At 30.2% G+C, this 16,312-nt stretch overlaps 1 protein-coding gene across 1 annotated transcript; it reads right to left on the bottom strand.

The window, feature by feature from the left end:
- Window positions 1-12,828: 12,828 nt before the first annotated feature.
- On the bottom strand, window positions 12,829-15,467 carry LOC133688004 (GDSL esterase/lipase At5g45670-like). Its single transcript, XM_062107371.1, has 5 exons — window positions 15,111-15,467; window positions 14,586-14,710; window positions 13,752-13,994; window positions 13,409-13,658; window positions 12,829-13,272 (listed from the first exon to the last, which is right to left on the bottom strand). The coding sequence occupies exons 1-5, from the start codon at window positions 15,361-15,363 to the stop codon at window positions 13,007-13,009; spliced, it is 1,137 nt and encodes a 378-aa protein (XP_061963355.1). The 5' UTR covers window positions 15,364-15,467; the 3' UTR covers window positions 12,829-13,006.
- Between the last annotated feature and the right edge of the window lie 845 nt (window positions 15,468-16,312).

The following is a 16,312-nucleotide window of genomic DNA, read 5'->3' on the forward strand; positions in this document are numbered from 1 at the left end:
TGGATATGTAAGTGGTGATGGCTTGGTATCCATGGAAATTTAACATCTTTCTTGCCGAACAGGAGTGGATGAAACTCAGCACTTGCTGCTGTCACATATAGCTGTCTTGTTCTGTTCCACTGGAACGAGTGAGAGCTAATTTATAGCAGATCAACACTTCCAATTCCATCTCTCTCTCTCTCTCAATTAATGTCGACAACTTTTGGCCAAATACTAACCGAAATGTCCGTTGGATATTTAAGTGGTTAGATAGACCAAATTAACTGCTTCAAATGTTTGAGAATTTTTAAAATGTTTTTTTATTTAAAATTATATTAAAATAATATATTTTTTTAAAATTATTTTTGATATCAAGATATCAAAATGATCTCAAAACACCAAAAAATATTAATTTCAAATAAAAAAAATTTTAATTTTTTTCAAAAATATTTTTAAAATGTAAAAACAAACAGGACTGAAATTTGATTGTTTTAAAAGTTGAAGTTTTTACAATAACTATTTTTTTTCTTTTAACATTTTTTAAATTCACAATTTTAAAATGCAAAATTAAGAGCTAGATAAATACAAAGGTAGAAAAAGAATAACATACTAAAATCAACATTAATTAATATATTGTTGGTGTTTTTTATTTATTTAACAAAGCCAATAATAATGAGAGGGAGAGAGTATAGTATAGGAAAAATATTTTACATATTTACAGAATAAATAAACAATACTGAAGTTGGCACAAAAAATAAGGGCAGCACAGCCAAATACTCCTTGCACAAGTTTAGGCAAGGTTGGAAGCATCAAATTAATCCACAAAATCACAAGAAGAGCACTATTGTTTAGCCAAATAATGAATTGTTTGGTGCATAAGGTACACTATGCTACTCAAGTTCTCCAGGATTAATTAGTTTGTAGCCGTTCTCCACAATGTGCAGTCAAATGTAGAATGAACGAGTAGCTTAAGATCTTCTCCCTAGCAAGAGCAGTGAAGATCAATTTTTACCAAAATCAGAGGGCAAATCTATTCTCAAACAAAGAAGGTCAAGGATGTATTTTGAGAATTTCAAAATCACCATTTATGTTTAGGAAAAACTCAAAGAGAAGAGAAAGAGAGGACACTTGAGAATGGAATTGGATGAAAATGGTTTCTATACGTGTTTGTACAAGTTTCTTCCGAGGATCATAAACCGCTAGTTTTCCAATGGCTGGTTTATAAAGCCCAGAAATAATCATTTAAAAAACTTGTAAATAATGAAGAATAAGGACTCAATAAGAAATTCCAAATTTTAAACGCCCATATCACATACAAATACAACAATGCCTAGGCCATCTTGATCAATGTTTGCGTATATTCTGTTTTGAAGAAAAGGAAAAGTAAAAAAAAAGGCAGACATAATCGACATTATTATATGTGTGAGACATGAGTCATTTGGGTATGTATTTGTAACAACTTGTATATAATAATAACCTAAAAAACATAAACTAATAAATTATGGATTCATCTTATATATAAGCACCATACTTTTTAACATGAAGCAAAATTTGATTCTATACAAATCTTAAAGTAAATACTTGAAATCGTTTTGAAAACTGAAACAGAAGATCACCTCTAGTAAAAACTTGATCTAAAGATAACTCACACTCTAAAACCGATAAAACCATAATATAGAATTGTTTAAAAAACTGTTTTGATGCATACATTGAAAATTTCAGTTTTCATGGATAAATCAAATCTTTTAAAGATTTCTTCTTGAAAAGATTTATGTGCTGAAACAAAATAAAAAAAAGTTCTTAAAATAAAAAAGACAAATAAAGCATTGTCAAGAGAATGATGAAAAGCAAAGTGAGCTCTACAAGAAACAAAAGCTAAAGACTTCTTCCCAAGAATGAATTAGGTAAGAGATGTAGCACATGAAATATATCTTAGTTCAAGTATACAAATTCAAACAAATAAATGAGCTCACACCATAAGGAGTTCATAGGATACTAAAAAAGGGGGGGATCTATGTTTCCAAACCAGGTAAAGATGCATGCAATTAACCCCAAAATATTGCAAAAGGTTTTATATTACAGAAAAGTTCTCAAAATCAGACTCATATGAGTCAAAAAATGATAAAAAAGGAGTTCCTGAGCTGAGAAATCAAGAAGAAGAAAGTTAACCTTGCAATCGGTGAAGGAACTACCCTCGCAATCAAAACATTTTGGATTCAGTTAAAACAATTAAGAATCTTTGTATAGTTCAGTTGAAGGGAATCACTGAATTCAGGATTTCAGGTCAACTCAACCAAAAATATGAGTATCTGAGATGATAAGACTCTGTCAGAAAAGTATTGCACAAGAGAATAGCTATGACGGTTCTCCTAGTAGCTATGAGATTTTGATTCTAGTTAAAAAGGAATCGTTAGATTGAGATATCAAGTTAACTGACCTGAAGACAAAGATTTTGATTCTAGTTAAAAGGGATCACTAGATTAGGATTTCAAGTTAAATAAGCTCTATACAAAGATTTTGGTTCCCGTTAAAAGGAATCTTTAGATTGAGATTTTAGGTTAACTAAGCTATATATAAAGATTTTGTTTTGGTTAAAAAGGATCGCCAGATTAGGGTTTCAAGTTAATCGAGTGATAGACAAGATTTTGGTTTTGATTAAAGGGGATTGCTATATTAGGATTTTAGGTTAACCGAGCTATAAACAAGATTTTGGTTCTAGTTAAAGGGGATCACCAGATTGAGTTTTCAGGTTATCCGAGCATAAAACAAAAATTTTGGTTGTGGTTAAAGAAAATTACTAGATTGGGATTTCAAGTTAACCGAGCACAAGAGACAAATTTTAGTTCTAATTGAAGGGAATCACTGAGATTCAGGATTTCAGATCAACTGATCTAAAGAGAGAGATTTTTTTGTTCTAGTTAAAGGGAATCACTAGATTAAGATTCATGTTAACCAAGTTGTAGACAAAGATTTTGGTTTTGGTTAAAGGGGATTGTCAAATTAAGATTTCATGTTAACCGAGTTATGAAAAATATTTTTGGTTCTAGTTGAAGGGGATCACTAAGATTCAGGATTTCAGGTCAACTGAGTTGAAGACAGAGATTTTGGTTTTAATAAAAAAAGAATAACCAGATTGAGATTTCAGATTAACCGAGATGTAAAACCAAAGTTGTAGTTGAAGAGAATCATTGAGATGTAGGATTTCAGGTTAGCTGAGTTGAGAACAAAAGTTATCCAAATGACATGATTCATTTCTCGATGGAAATAATTGGAAAATTATTCTGTTTGAAAGGGATTGTTATGAAAACAGAGTTTCAAGTCAACCAAACTAAAGCTCTGAGAAGATTAGGTTTGAAGAACAATTTGTCTTTACAAACTTACTACTCAAAGCATTTGACTAGTCTTTGCTTCGTAAGTATTGTAAAGAGAGGGCATTTGTCGTTATCCATTTTCAAACCCCACAAAAATATAAAAAATTGTAAAATAAAAAATACAAAAAAATGAAGAAAAAGTTGGCAAAAACAATATACATTAGTACGAAGAACATGAAGAATAACCAGAAAATTTCCAAAGACTGGTTGAACATGATCAAAATATACAAGATTAAAAAATTTAACAACATAATTTTGATTGATGAAGGCCCTATTGACAATAAAATTTTAATTCAAGGAGGAACACTCAAAATTAGATGTTTAAGGACCCATTTAGAATTTTTCAAGGATTAATTGAATTTATTGAGGGCTTAATTACAAGAAATATTGATTTTCGAAGTCAATTTAGACTTTAATTAGAGGAAATTAAAGTATGTGAGTCGAATTGCAATTTTAAAAAGAATTAATTTGGTCAAATTAGGAGCTTAAGTGTATAAATATGAAAGTTTGATAGGCAATTAGGGACTTGATTGAAGAAATCCAAAACCAAGAACCAAATAAAAAAGGTGTGTGAATGTAAAGGTTGAAATTGATCAAATTAGGGGTCCAATTAAAGAAATTCGAAGTTTGTTGACCAATTGAAGGTCAAAATTCACAATTTCATAACCAATGACTAAAATGAAACAAGCGGTCAACTTTGAGGCTGACAATTGAGTTTGGTAGGGATTAAATTGCATGAAATTAAAAACTTGAGAGGCAATTATGGGTGCAATTAAAAGAAATTGGAATAATAGGGATTGAATTGAATTTTTTTGAATCCCAAGTTAAAAAACCTAAATTTTTAAGGTTTAACTTAGACGACAAGTCATTTGGCCACTGTGTATTTTCTTCTTCGGTAATTTTGAATAATCGAGTAGGCATTTTTAGGCAAATGAATGTGGTGTTTCTGAACACTTCAAGGCTATAACTATCACCATTTGACTAAAAAACATCATATCTATAAAGATCAGATACTCTCATCAAACATTTAGTTCTCATTTTCTTCAATGATTTCAACAACATCTTGTCATCAACCAACCCTCATTACATTTTTATATTCTGGGCTGATAGAATTGGTACCTCCAAACGAATGATCTGAAGCTATAGACTTCCAAATCAAGCAAGGTTAGATCCAAACGGAAGGTGTGCACCCCCTCTACTAACTTTAGGTGGTCTGCAATAACGATGATGTCGGAGTTGCTTTAACGAAGCTTTGAAAGTGTGTAACTCAGTCATTAGTGAGTATGATACCTATTTTGTAAAACCACTAATCTTTTTCAAGCGTTCACACTTCAAAACTGCTTAAAGGTTTCTTATTAAAAATTTAAAACCCTTCTCTTAAAATTAGAAGGCTAAAAAAACTCACATTGGCCTCCAAGTCTTGCAAAAAACCATCTTTAAGTTTGTTACAAAACCACCATTGCAAAACCAACAAAGAAAAGAGTTTCTAGCTATTAACATTTTTCCAAAACCATCCCATTTCGATTAGAAGGCCAAACATTGATGAATGATGATCAATCTTTGATTGAATCCATCAAAATCCTCTTAAAACAACATAAATACCCTTGGAAAATCAAGGCAGAGGGGGTAGAGAAAAGAAAGGAAAAAAATTGAGGAAGATAGGATAAAGAAACTCTAAGTGTAAAGGTTTAAGAGCCCAATGCAAAGATTTCCTCAACTTTGAGAAAAAATAGCAAGCTTGGGAAAAAAAAGGTAGCAGTATTTGCTAGAGCTTGAAAGGTTTAAAACCTGCACTTAGTTTAGTAGATGATGTCCATGGGACATATCTCTAGCTTGTTCATGCATGTTTGATGATGTTTCCAAATATTGTTTTTATATAGCATTGATTGTTGTTTTGGTTTCAATTAGCACATAAAAATATTGTTGTTACTATTTGCCTCATGCTTAAAGTTGTTATTGATGTTATTGGATGTCAAGACAATATGTTAGTGACTGATTTTAATAAAATAAAATAGTATTGGTTTCTTCTAAAAAGTGGCAATGGGTGTTTGATGCTTTTTTCTAATTTGTTAGTGCATGTATTTGGTTCCTGAGTTTGGTTTGGGTTTCAAATGTTTAAAGAGTCAGTTTTGAAGTGAAATTTGATGTTTTTGTTGGTTGTCATTAGGGCTGCAGTTATGGAAGGTGGAACCTAATGCATGATTTTGATGATTTAATGTTTTTTGTTAGTTCTTTTGATCAACTATACTTGGTATTGATAATGTGGATTGTGAGGACAAAAAACAACATGTTTTAGAAGCCTAAAAGGCTAGTTCTGAGTTTAATAGTGTGCTGAGTTTTTCTGGGTTGCTGGGTAGTGTTCTTCATATTCTTGGGAAGAAAATTACCTTAGCTCTATGATTTGGACCAGTTTTGGTCCATTTCTTTGCACAGGACACTTTGTGTGACTTGATTAATCAATAATCTAGGGTTAGTTTACATTAATAACAAGTTTTCTAAGGGTTTTTAATCCTAGAATTTTGGTTTTGAACCAAAACCTATTTTGACTAAATCATGATTATTGGTTAATAATGATCGATGTTTGATGCTTGATTATTATTTAATGATTGATTTCTCTTTTTGTGCTTCGGATTTCATGAAATCTGGCTTGGATTAGTGTTCATGTTGTTAGGTTCGCCTTGAATATTCTTCGTGTTCTTGAGTTTTTTTTCTGCTTTTGATAAGTTTTTGGTAAAAAATATTTGTGTTTTTCTATTTTTTTAAGCTTGATTCGTTTTAAGTTTTATTTCAATTTTGGTTTAGTTTTTGGGTCACACCAATGTTTTTGGTTTGACTTATGGTTGAACCAAAGATTTCGGGTCAACTAGATTTGGTCAAAATCAGGTCAAAGAGTTAAAGACCTGTTTGGTTTGCCATTATTTTGATAAAGGGAATTTTTGTTTAAGGGTGTGTTTGACAAACAGCCCTTAGGCCTATTTTGGTAATTTTATTACAAAGAAAAATGGGTTTTGCCAAACAAAGTCTAAAAAAATAATAAGAAAATATTTTATTGTTTTCCTTGCATATGGCTAAAAATTCTAAAACTTATTTGAGCATATAAAAAGAAAACTAAAATATTTAGGCATGTTTCAAAAAATATATTGCATGGATTTTACAATAAGTTTGTAAAATTCCAAAGGATTTTTGCCTATATTTTAAAAATATTAAAAATTTATTTTTGGCAAGAGAATATATTATTCACTCTTAAGATAAGGACAAAAAACCTACAAAAGAGTTAATATCTAAAATGTTATTAGAGATAATAATTTATTATTATTCACCCTTAATATAAGGATAAAAAATTATTTAAGGATAATATTCGAAATATTATTGGGAGTAATACAACTCATTCATTTATAATATAAAGATAAAAACCTTAAAGAATTTTATTTGAAAGATTATTTGGAATGAAGCGATGTAAAAAATTCCAAGTTTATTTTGAAAAAAACTGATTAGTATTTAAAAGTGCATTCTCATTAAGACTTTATATCATCATATTGTATTTAAAGTATCATTAAATTCCCTAACTAAAGCATGTTTTCTAATAACAAGTCTGATAATATAAGATATCTTTAATTTATGGTAAATGCTTATTTTAAATGTAGGTTTATTAAAAAATTCAAAGGATTGATTGATGTGATTAACTATTGAAACTGAGAAGACAATGAAAGGGCTAGGAGAAGAGATGCTGGTTCAATTTCAACTGGAATACCATTTGGTTATTGAATCATAACTGGAGTTGTAAACCTTGGATTTAAGTCTGATTTATATGTATGGAAAGTTGAGACAATTGCCCACAACTTTCATGAATACAATGGACTCGAATATTAATGTTATCAATGATGTTTTGGCCAGCCAACAATATAATAACCAGCCAACAATGTAAAAAATCAGCTACTAAGTTAATGGTTGGCCACCAACTAAATAGTTTGTCAACCAATCAATAGTTCTAAATTTTAATCTATAAAAGGAGGCATTTGCCATGTATTTAGTCATCTTGGTTTCTAGATCAAGATCATGTTCTTGCTTTCTTTCTTTATATTTTTGTAATGCTTAAGTTTTGCTTTCATTAATCTCTTGTTTATGCTTTTCATTATAACTATGTTTTTATCTAGTTTATTTATGTTCTTCTTCTTTATTATGTTTAGTTAAGTTAATTATGTCAAGGTGAAAAGGTTTCTCTAATGGTGTTAGAATATGTATAATATAAACTCAACATGGACTTTAATGTTTATATTCAAGAAAGATTGTTATTAATATGTTTTATCTTTTTATCTTACTAATTCTTAATATCTTGATTGTTAAATGGTTAATCTAGATTTGTGTTGTATAACATTTGGTACATCAAATGCTTAATCCTTCATAGTTTTCGGTCGACATCGTTGTTATGCGAGGAACTTGATTTGTTGTTAATATAAGTTAGCATTATAAATACCTGAAAATATTTACAAGTATGGTGTTACTTAGATAAGATAATTAATATGATCATGTTAATAATTTATAATGAGCTAATAACAATAAATCATCCTATTGGAACCTTCTTTATGTGTGGTTTTCAGTTGAGTAATAAAAAGAGTTTATATTATATTTATTTGAAATATCATTAGTGGATCCTTTAAACTTGACAACTGTTTTTAACATTGTTTAGTCTTCACATCTCAAAGTCCTCTTTAAATCATCATCATCATCATCATCATCATTATCATTTATAATTTATATAGTTCATCTCCCTGTGGTTCGACCCCGGTCTTGCCGGGTTATTTATTACTTCGACACTCCTGCACTTGGAAGAAGACATCAACTCTTTGATCGTGTCAAAACTTCAATGATAATTGATCCCATTTCACCATTTTAGACCAAGTTCTTAATCTAGAAAATCAGAGTATGTTCATAGTAACAATTTCGCTATAGAAGGCTTATATGAATATCATCAGACCATAACAAATAAAAAGAAAAAACAATGCAGTTTACCTTAGGTAAGACGTACTATAGATGTTAATACCTTCAATTTACATAACAAGTTTTTTGCCTAGAATCTTTGAAAGACCAGTTACGATTCTTAGTAACCAAAATGGTAGGTGGCAACTTCCTAAACCAATCAAAAACCATTCCAAAACATCGCCCAAAAATATCGCCGCAACGTCAAGCCTCCACAAGGAGGGTACGATATGGATTATATGCCAACACTACCCGGTTTGTCAACACTACTACTCACTGTTCCTGCAGTTTTCCAGTTAACCCTAGCTGCTCTCGAAGGTCTTTTTGAATTTCAAATGTATTGTATTGTTTATTTTAAATAATGTTTAACATGTTATTGATTTTTATGAATACTATGATGAAATATTTGATTTTGATTAGTTTTTTAAAATGTTATGGTTTTTTTAGACATTTGTGATGAAATATTTGAAGTGTTATGGTCTCCACCGATGAGTGGTAACTTAAGGGTATAATGCCACTAGGGATTTATTTTTAAGGTGACATAAGGTTGGAATCAATACCTTGTATTAGGGTTAGGAGGATTGGTTGCAACCGGTTTATTCGAGGTATAATGGTTTGGTCACGGTGTGGAAATCTAATGCGTGTATATTTGTTTATTTGTTGCAATGTTTATGCTAAAATATAGATTTTCAATCAATTTTATGTTTTACATCTTACGTTTATTTTCAAGTTGTGTTGTGTACTTGGTGTCATTTACTTCAACAATTCAACCTAGGATTAGATGAAACTTGATCGACTCCTATCATTGGATGTTGATTATCAAGTATTTTAACTGACGAAAAACATTTTTATTATAGTCATGTTTGGTCATATTTGTTATGATGAATTAATTGCCATCTATTTCAAGAACTCAACCCAAAATAAAATGACTCATTGTTGGATCCTCTCCTTGAATGTTGATTATTGGATATTTGAATTGTTAAATACATGTTTTTGTCATTTTGATGTTTAAGTGTTTGTTGTTGTGTATAAATTATAATTTATTTTGAGAACTCAAACTAAGATTAGATGATCTGTTCTCAGCTTATATCTTTAGATGTTGACTATCGAATATTTGAATTGACAAATACATGTTTTATCTTTTTCATATTTGTTTGTGTTTGTGGTGGTGTATTTATTTATTTCAAGATCTCAACCTTGGATTAGATGACCCAGTTCCAGCTCATATCATTCAATGTTGACTATCAGATACTTGAATTGAAAAAAAAAAATTATATTTCTTACTTGTTTTTGCTTTTGAAATATTTTTCTTGATGTTGTGAGTATGTTTGGAGATTTGATCAACGTGATCCCAAATAAACCCATTGGGAATAAGTGTTGGCTTTTAAACCCATTAATTTCAATCAATATAATTTGAAATGAGCTCATGCCTATCAATAACTCATCATCACCACAAGTCCAACACCTGTCTTTTATTAGATGCAGATCAAGTCATTTTTAGGATTAAATTCAAAATCATTCTTTTAGTTTAATTTTAAAATAAAAACATAGTTTAGACAATTCCTAAATACAATAAATATTTTTTTTTTAAATAAGCAACAATGTAGTTTATATTAGATAAGATGTATAAAATAATTATTATCTTTTATATTATGTAAACAACCTTTTACCTAGAATCTCTAAAAAATTAACTAGAGTTTTCTAATTATTATAAAACTAGGTTATAACTAGATTTTATAATTTTTCCTATAATTCATCAATATGTCCTTAATGATTAAATGGTAGATTCATAAATTGTTATGAGTGAGGTGAATTTATAACCACCAATTGGAAAAAAAAAATCTCAAAGTACTTTACATTAAATTATTAAATATATGCAAAATGAAATGAATTGAAAAAACATACAGTGAAATGTTTGAAATAGTTATCCACGTAGGCCTCATATTTTGAAAATACTGAATGATAATTTTATTGTTAATGTTAAATATTAAAGTAAAATACAATAGATAAATAGATAAATAATACTTAAATTATATAATTCGTTTCTAATTAAAATAGATGGTGTTCTGCTTAATCATATATAAAAATATGACAAGGTAAATGTTATGAAAGAATATACAATTTTGATACTGAAATTGTATTAGCAAGAAAATAGTAAACTTAGGAGAAAAATATTAGAAATGAGAGGGCAAAATGAGATACATAGGAAGAGAACATATAACTAAGAATTTTCTAAGATTATTTTACACCAGTTTTTAGGGAGGAAAATGAATTTTACAATAAACTTTTTGAGACATTTTCATTTGATGGAATGAAAATGTTTTTTTTTTAATAATTAATATTACTCTATTCATTTTAGAGAGGAAATTAATTTTATAGGCTTAATTACACTTTGTATTAATTTCAGTGGTGTCAAATTAGGAAACCTATAACGACGATAAAATTCTAATAAAATATTACTCTATTCATTAGTTTGTCTGTATTCTAGTGGTGCCTGTCGACCCACCCTCTTAAGCCTGGATCCGGCCCTGCCTCTAATCATAGAATATAAAAAAAAATGGGATGCTTGCGGTATTGCATGCATAAATGCTATGTAGCGATTAAGGAGGTATGCATTAATTTCTTTTTCTATTAATGAAAACAGAAAATTGAAAAGTAATTGTGGAGGGTTTTCAAGAATAAGTCAGTGACAGGTTAGCAAATCCATTAAAATACCAGAAGTTGATGTTTTGATTTATAAGACCGGTAGCAAATTAATTAATTAGAGAATTAGAGGAAATTTACAAATAAAGTGTAGTAGCGGTTATTTTTAAAGTATTTTTTATTCTAAAACATATTAAAATAATATTTTATTATTTTTTTAAAAATTATTTTTGATATCAGTACATCAAAATAATCTAAAAATATAAAAAACATATTAATTTAAAAAATAAAATTTTTAATCTTAAAAAAAAAACTTTCAAAATACAATACCAGCCTAAGTAAAGTAGGTGTAAGAAAACCATTTAGATAGTGGTTCAGTGGTAAGAGCTTGGGACCAAAATGTTTGCTTTCTCTGTGGTCTCAGGTTCGAGCCCTGTAGTTGCTCATATGATAGCTACTAAAGGCTTACATGGTCGTTCACTTCAGGACCCGTGAGATTAGTCGAGGTGTACGTAAGCTGATCCGATATCCACATTAAAAAAAAAAAAGAGTGTAAGAAGCAAGATGCAATGCTAACAAATTGGTTAAAAAAACAATAGACTATTTTGAGCTAAACTACTTCAACTGGCATTTATGAGCCCACCAAAGTCAATCTCCCTAAAACATTCAAAAGACAGAGTATTAACACTAACCATACTACAGTGTTCGTGTCCATCTTTGCACGGTCCAAAACCTTGCGTTGGACAAAGTTCACCTTCAGTCCAATCCATTTGTTATGTAGCTTGGATACATGCCAATTTAACAAGATATGGTAGGAGTGTTGATGAGTTTTAAAGGAGCGTTTGACACTGCTACTGAAAAAAAAAATTAAAAAATTTATTTTTTTATTTTAATTTTTTTAAATTAATATATTTTTAATGTTTTATTATTTTGATGTGATGATATTAAAAATAATTTTTAAAAAATAAAAAAAATATTATTTTAAAATAAAAAATATCTTTAAATACAACCACAGAAAAATATAATCACCATCTACCTAGTCAAGGACACACAACAAATATAATCATCACCAAGAAAACAAAATTGCATCGTTAGTGATCTTACTCTTATCTTCGCACCTCAGGAAGGAGCAGCGGCTATCAAGATTTGAAATCAGAGAATTGTGCTGGTCCATTAATAGCACCTAACTAGTCAAGGACACCCAACCATTATAATCATCACCAAGAAAAAAAAATTGTATCGTTAGTGATCTGGTCTGGTGCGCATTGAAATTAAAAGGGTATTTCTAGCGATTATTTTTTAAATAAATTTTTATATTGAAATACATACTAATAATATTTTTTTATTTTTTAAAAATTATTTTTAATATTAGCATAAAAACGATCTCAAATATAAAAATTATATTAAATTTTAATAAAAAATAATTAAAATATTAAATTTTTAAAATTTAATATTTTTAATATTAAATTTTTTGTATGTTTTTTGAAGATTAAAATCTTTTGTGTCTTATTTTAATTCATAAATAAATTCTAATTCAATTAATGACCTATTATACTTTTTTTTATATTTGGAATAAAATACTAAATTTTTTCCACCATTCTTACAATCACCTTATTTTAATTTATTGCCGCATCTCTTCCATTAGAGGTGAGTACCATGGTTGATAATGTGAGGATAATATTTCATCACCAGCTGACACTGACATCAAATGGATAGATATATATGATGTAATAATCTTCGGGCTACCAGGCTTAATTATGAAGACATTGATTGATTCTGTTCATGATAAAATGATGAAATCTTTCGGAAGGCATAAATGCAATTTTCAATACGATGTAAGTTGCCAAAGAGATGAGAGTCTTTGAACAGAAACATGACAGCCTAGTGGTCTGTCATGTGTCTGATATTTTTATTCACTCAAACTTTTATTATCATGCAAGATAATGGAAACACATGTTTTTCCATTACCCTTACGTACAATCACAGTCCATCATTAATCACGCCTAGTACTGCTTATTGGACATTCATCTCCTACATTAGAGCTGAGCAAGGTTGACATTGTTAACATCATTATCATTAAGCTCTAGCTTAACTAGCTCACTGATATCATATGGGTGTGCATCCTGAGGTAACTGCCGTTTAAATGCTCTTTTTCCGAAGGCCCAAGCTTTAGCTTCAGTAAAATGGGCCCCGTCCCAGTACACATACTCACTCCTGTTGGCACATGGGATGGAAAGGGATTGGCATGGGACGGCACCAGATTGTAGTACCTGGCAACAGCTTTCACGGGTATGTTTGAAACCTGCAATATTGAAGCAAGAGTAATATTAGTAACGAAGGACTAACTAAAGGAAAATGTCTGTCTTCAACCATTCTCCCGAATCCAGAGAAGAAAACGAAGAAAAAATAGAGGAAAAGAAAGAGAAATTTATTAGTACCTGCATTTGTTACGTCAGAATCAATATCGTAAGAGTTTATGTAGGTGAATACAGCATCTTTATGCTTTTCATTAAGCTCTTCGAGCATTGTTTGAAGCTGACTGTTGAAAATCTTAACATCATCGTTGAGCTTGTACGCACATAAACTGTCATCTAGTTCATTAGGATTTTGTTGTATGTTGGACGGCATACACCCTACCCGAATAAGACCAAACACGGCTATCTTTCTCGCTCCTGTAGAATACAGATCCTGGCAGGAAGGAAAACGGGATTAAGAGGGGCTCCTAGTTAGTTTCTAATCAGATCAGACATTAATTAGTTATTGTCTTAAAAGAGACACTACCTCCAGTTGAGTTTTGTAAGTCTTAATGACATGTTGCGCATATTCATCAGGATTGTATATCTTGCTGCTGTTGTAGGTATCCAAGAAATAGTTGTTGAGGTAGTCGTTATGGCCCATATCAGAAACATATATGCATTTGCTCAGGTACTTCTTAGCAACGTCATCGCCTCCCAGTTGTTTGGCGATGCGTGAAACAGTTATCTTGTGATTAGATAACTGAATATTCATGGTAAACAGATCTCTCTGGCGTACACAAAAAGAAACACACACACACACACACACATATATAGTTAGTGTTGCCAAAGGACACACATGATTCCAAACTTCATATGCTCAACTATGTAAGTAATTTTATTTTTTTTAATTGAAAGAAATAAGTTGACCAATATTACTAGAACTAAAATTGATTATAGAGAGAGGAGTGGCAATGATAGAAATTAAGACACAACTAGAAAGACTATTTTATGAGAAAATAAGAAAATATGTATGTTAAATATAAATTATTTAAAATAGAAAATAAGAGCTTGTTTGGCTTATATTGAAAAAAAATAATAGAAGTAATGAACATAAAAAATCTGGTGAACCAAACGAGCTCTTATTCTATGTATTATGATTTGGGAAATAACCTTTTTCGATATTTTTCATTTTTCTATAGAATTGGAGAAATAGAAAACCAGCATTTTCTACAGAAAAAAATTATATTTTCAATTAGAAAATATGTTTTATTTAGTTTTCTATTTCCCATGAATAAACACAACTTCTCCAAAACCATACAAAACATTTCTAATAATTTTTTTAATCAACAAGAGTTTTCAATAGATCATTAATAATCACCGAAAGATATCCTGTTTCATCAAGAATGCCAGCTCCACTAGATCCGTAATTGACACCATCTAGGAAATTAGTGAAACCTCCGACACCGAATTCCGTGATGAAACTTTCGAAACCTAATTGTTCAGCTGAAACAAAACAATACAAGTTAGTTCAATAGCATCATGATTATATACCTATTTTTATGTATATAAAGAAATTTGCACCCAGAAGCTCTTAGGAGAAGGGAAAAATGGATACTGCTTGAGCAACAAGCTCATACGCGCGCGTATTTTATATATATATATATATATATATATATATATATATATATAGCATGGCCTTAGCTAGTAAAATTGGTATCAGTAAGTGATTTTTTACGTTATAAAAATTGTAAATCTCAGCAACAAAAGTATCAGTAGCAGACTTGGCCCGATTTCTAAATTTAATATAATAACTTCCTAAGGAGAATAATTATTTTCCGTTAAGTAAAGAAGAACGAAAGTGTTATGTTGTATTATTAGAGAGGAGAGCAAACTGCATGCAGACCAATGGTGTCGGCTATGTTGAGGCCATTGCTACACCTTCCTGTAGCCCCCAAAGGAAAGTCTATTCCATAAGGCAGATAATTAACTTTAACAGGTGTGGTAAGGTAGTTATTGTTTCCATTGTCAAACAAGGAGTCTCCAAAGACGAAGTAGCAAGGAACTTGAGGCGTGGCCTTTCCATAAGTCCAGTGTTGCCAGTTTGACACCAGCAATACCACAGACAACGCCCACAATGCCTTAAGCCCACTGGCCATTGAAAAGTAAGCAAAACAAGATAGAAAGGGAAGAGCTTTGCAGTCGAAAACAAGATAGAAAGAAGGAAGAAGTGAGTTCTAGGGATGAGCGCTTTGGAAAGGAACGAACCAGGGCTATATATAGATGTCTGGGGCGTCAGCTTGAAACTTTATACAATACTTAATAGGTGGCCACGTGTATTTTTCCTTTTTCATTTTCTTCCAACTTTTGTGTTATTTTTTTGAACACCATACCTACTACTTTGTTTAATACCATACCTGCTACTTTGTTTCTAATGTGCAGAGTATTATCTCTTATGAAAATAGTATTTTTATATGTCGATTCATCAAGTCCTTCATTCTCACTTATGCGTTGCTTTTGATATTTGAAGATAACAACACATAGTATACACTTTTGCCATGCAATCTTGGAGGTTTCACTCCAACTTGTAAATAATTTTTTGTTCCTCATGTTATTGAATTGTTCAACGTTTGAATTTTAAAAGTGTATTTGATAGTATGGTTGGGGTTGTTTTTCAAATAATTTTTCATGCCGAAATGCATGTCAATGATTTTTTTATTCTTAAAAAATTATTTTTGATATTAACACATCAAAACGATTTAAAACATATAAAATATATTAAATTTTAATAAAAAAATAAATTAAAATTTTTTAAAACGTGATTTACATCATGTTCTTCATAGGATGATTTACAATATTTTATTGTTACTCCATCCCCAATGTGAAATGCTTGCTCAAGAGTTAATCATCATATAATCCAAGAACATCAAAATTACACCAAGAATGACCAACTGTTTCAAACCAGACAATAGTTATTCTGCTATAATGTCCTAAAGCTAAATTCATTGTCTCCGTGGCTTTTTTCTCATTGGAAGGTCCTAACTAAAGAAACCTCACGTAGTCAAAGCGTGTTGATTTTGTAGTTGAAATATTTTTTTAAAATTAATT

The sequence above is a fragment of the Populus nigra genome, chromosome 3, assembly GCF_951802175.1.
Source record: "Populus nigra chromosome 3, ddPopNigr1.1, whole genome shotgun sequence".
Classification (NCBI taxonomy): Eukaryota; Viridiplantae; Streptophyta; class Magnoliopsida; order Malpighiales; family Salicaceae; genus Populus; species Populus nigra.

Bases quoted from the DNA above. Each gene is read 5' to 3' on its own strand.
- LOC133688004 (XM_062107371.1), bottom strand. From the start codon at position 15,363: ATGGCCAGTGGGCTTAAGGCATTGTGGGCGTTGTCTGTGGTATTGCTG. The intron at 14,711-15,110 runs GTCTGCATGCAG...GTTTTGTTTCAG, and splicing joins CAACATAGCCGACACCATTG to CTGAACAATTAGGTTTCGAA. The intron at 13,273-13,408 runs GTACTAATAAAT...TCAATATTGCAG, and splicing joins TTCTGACGTAACAAATGCAG to GTTTCAAACATACCCGTGAA.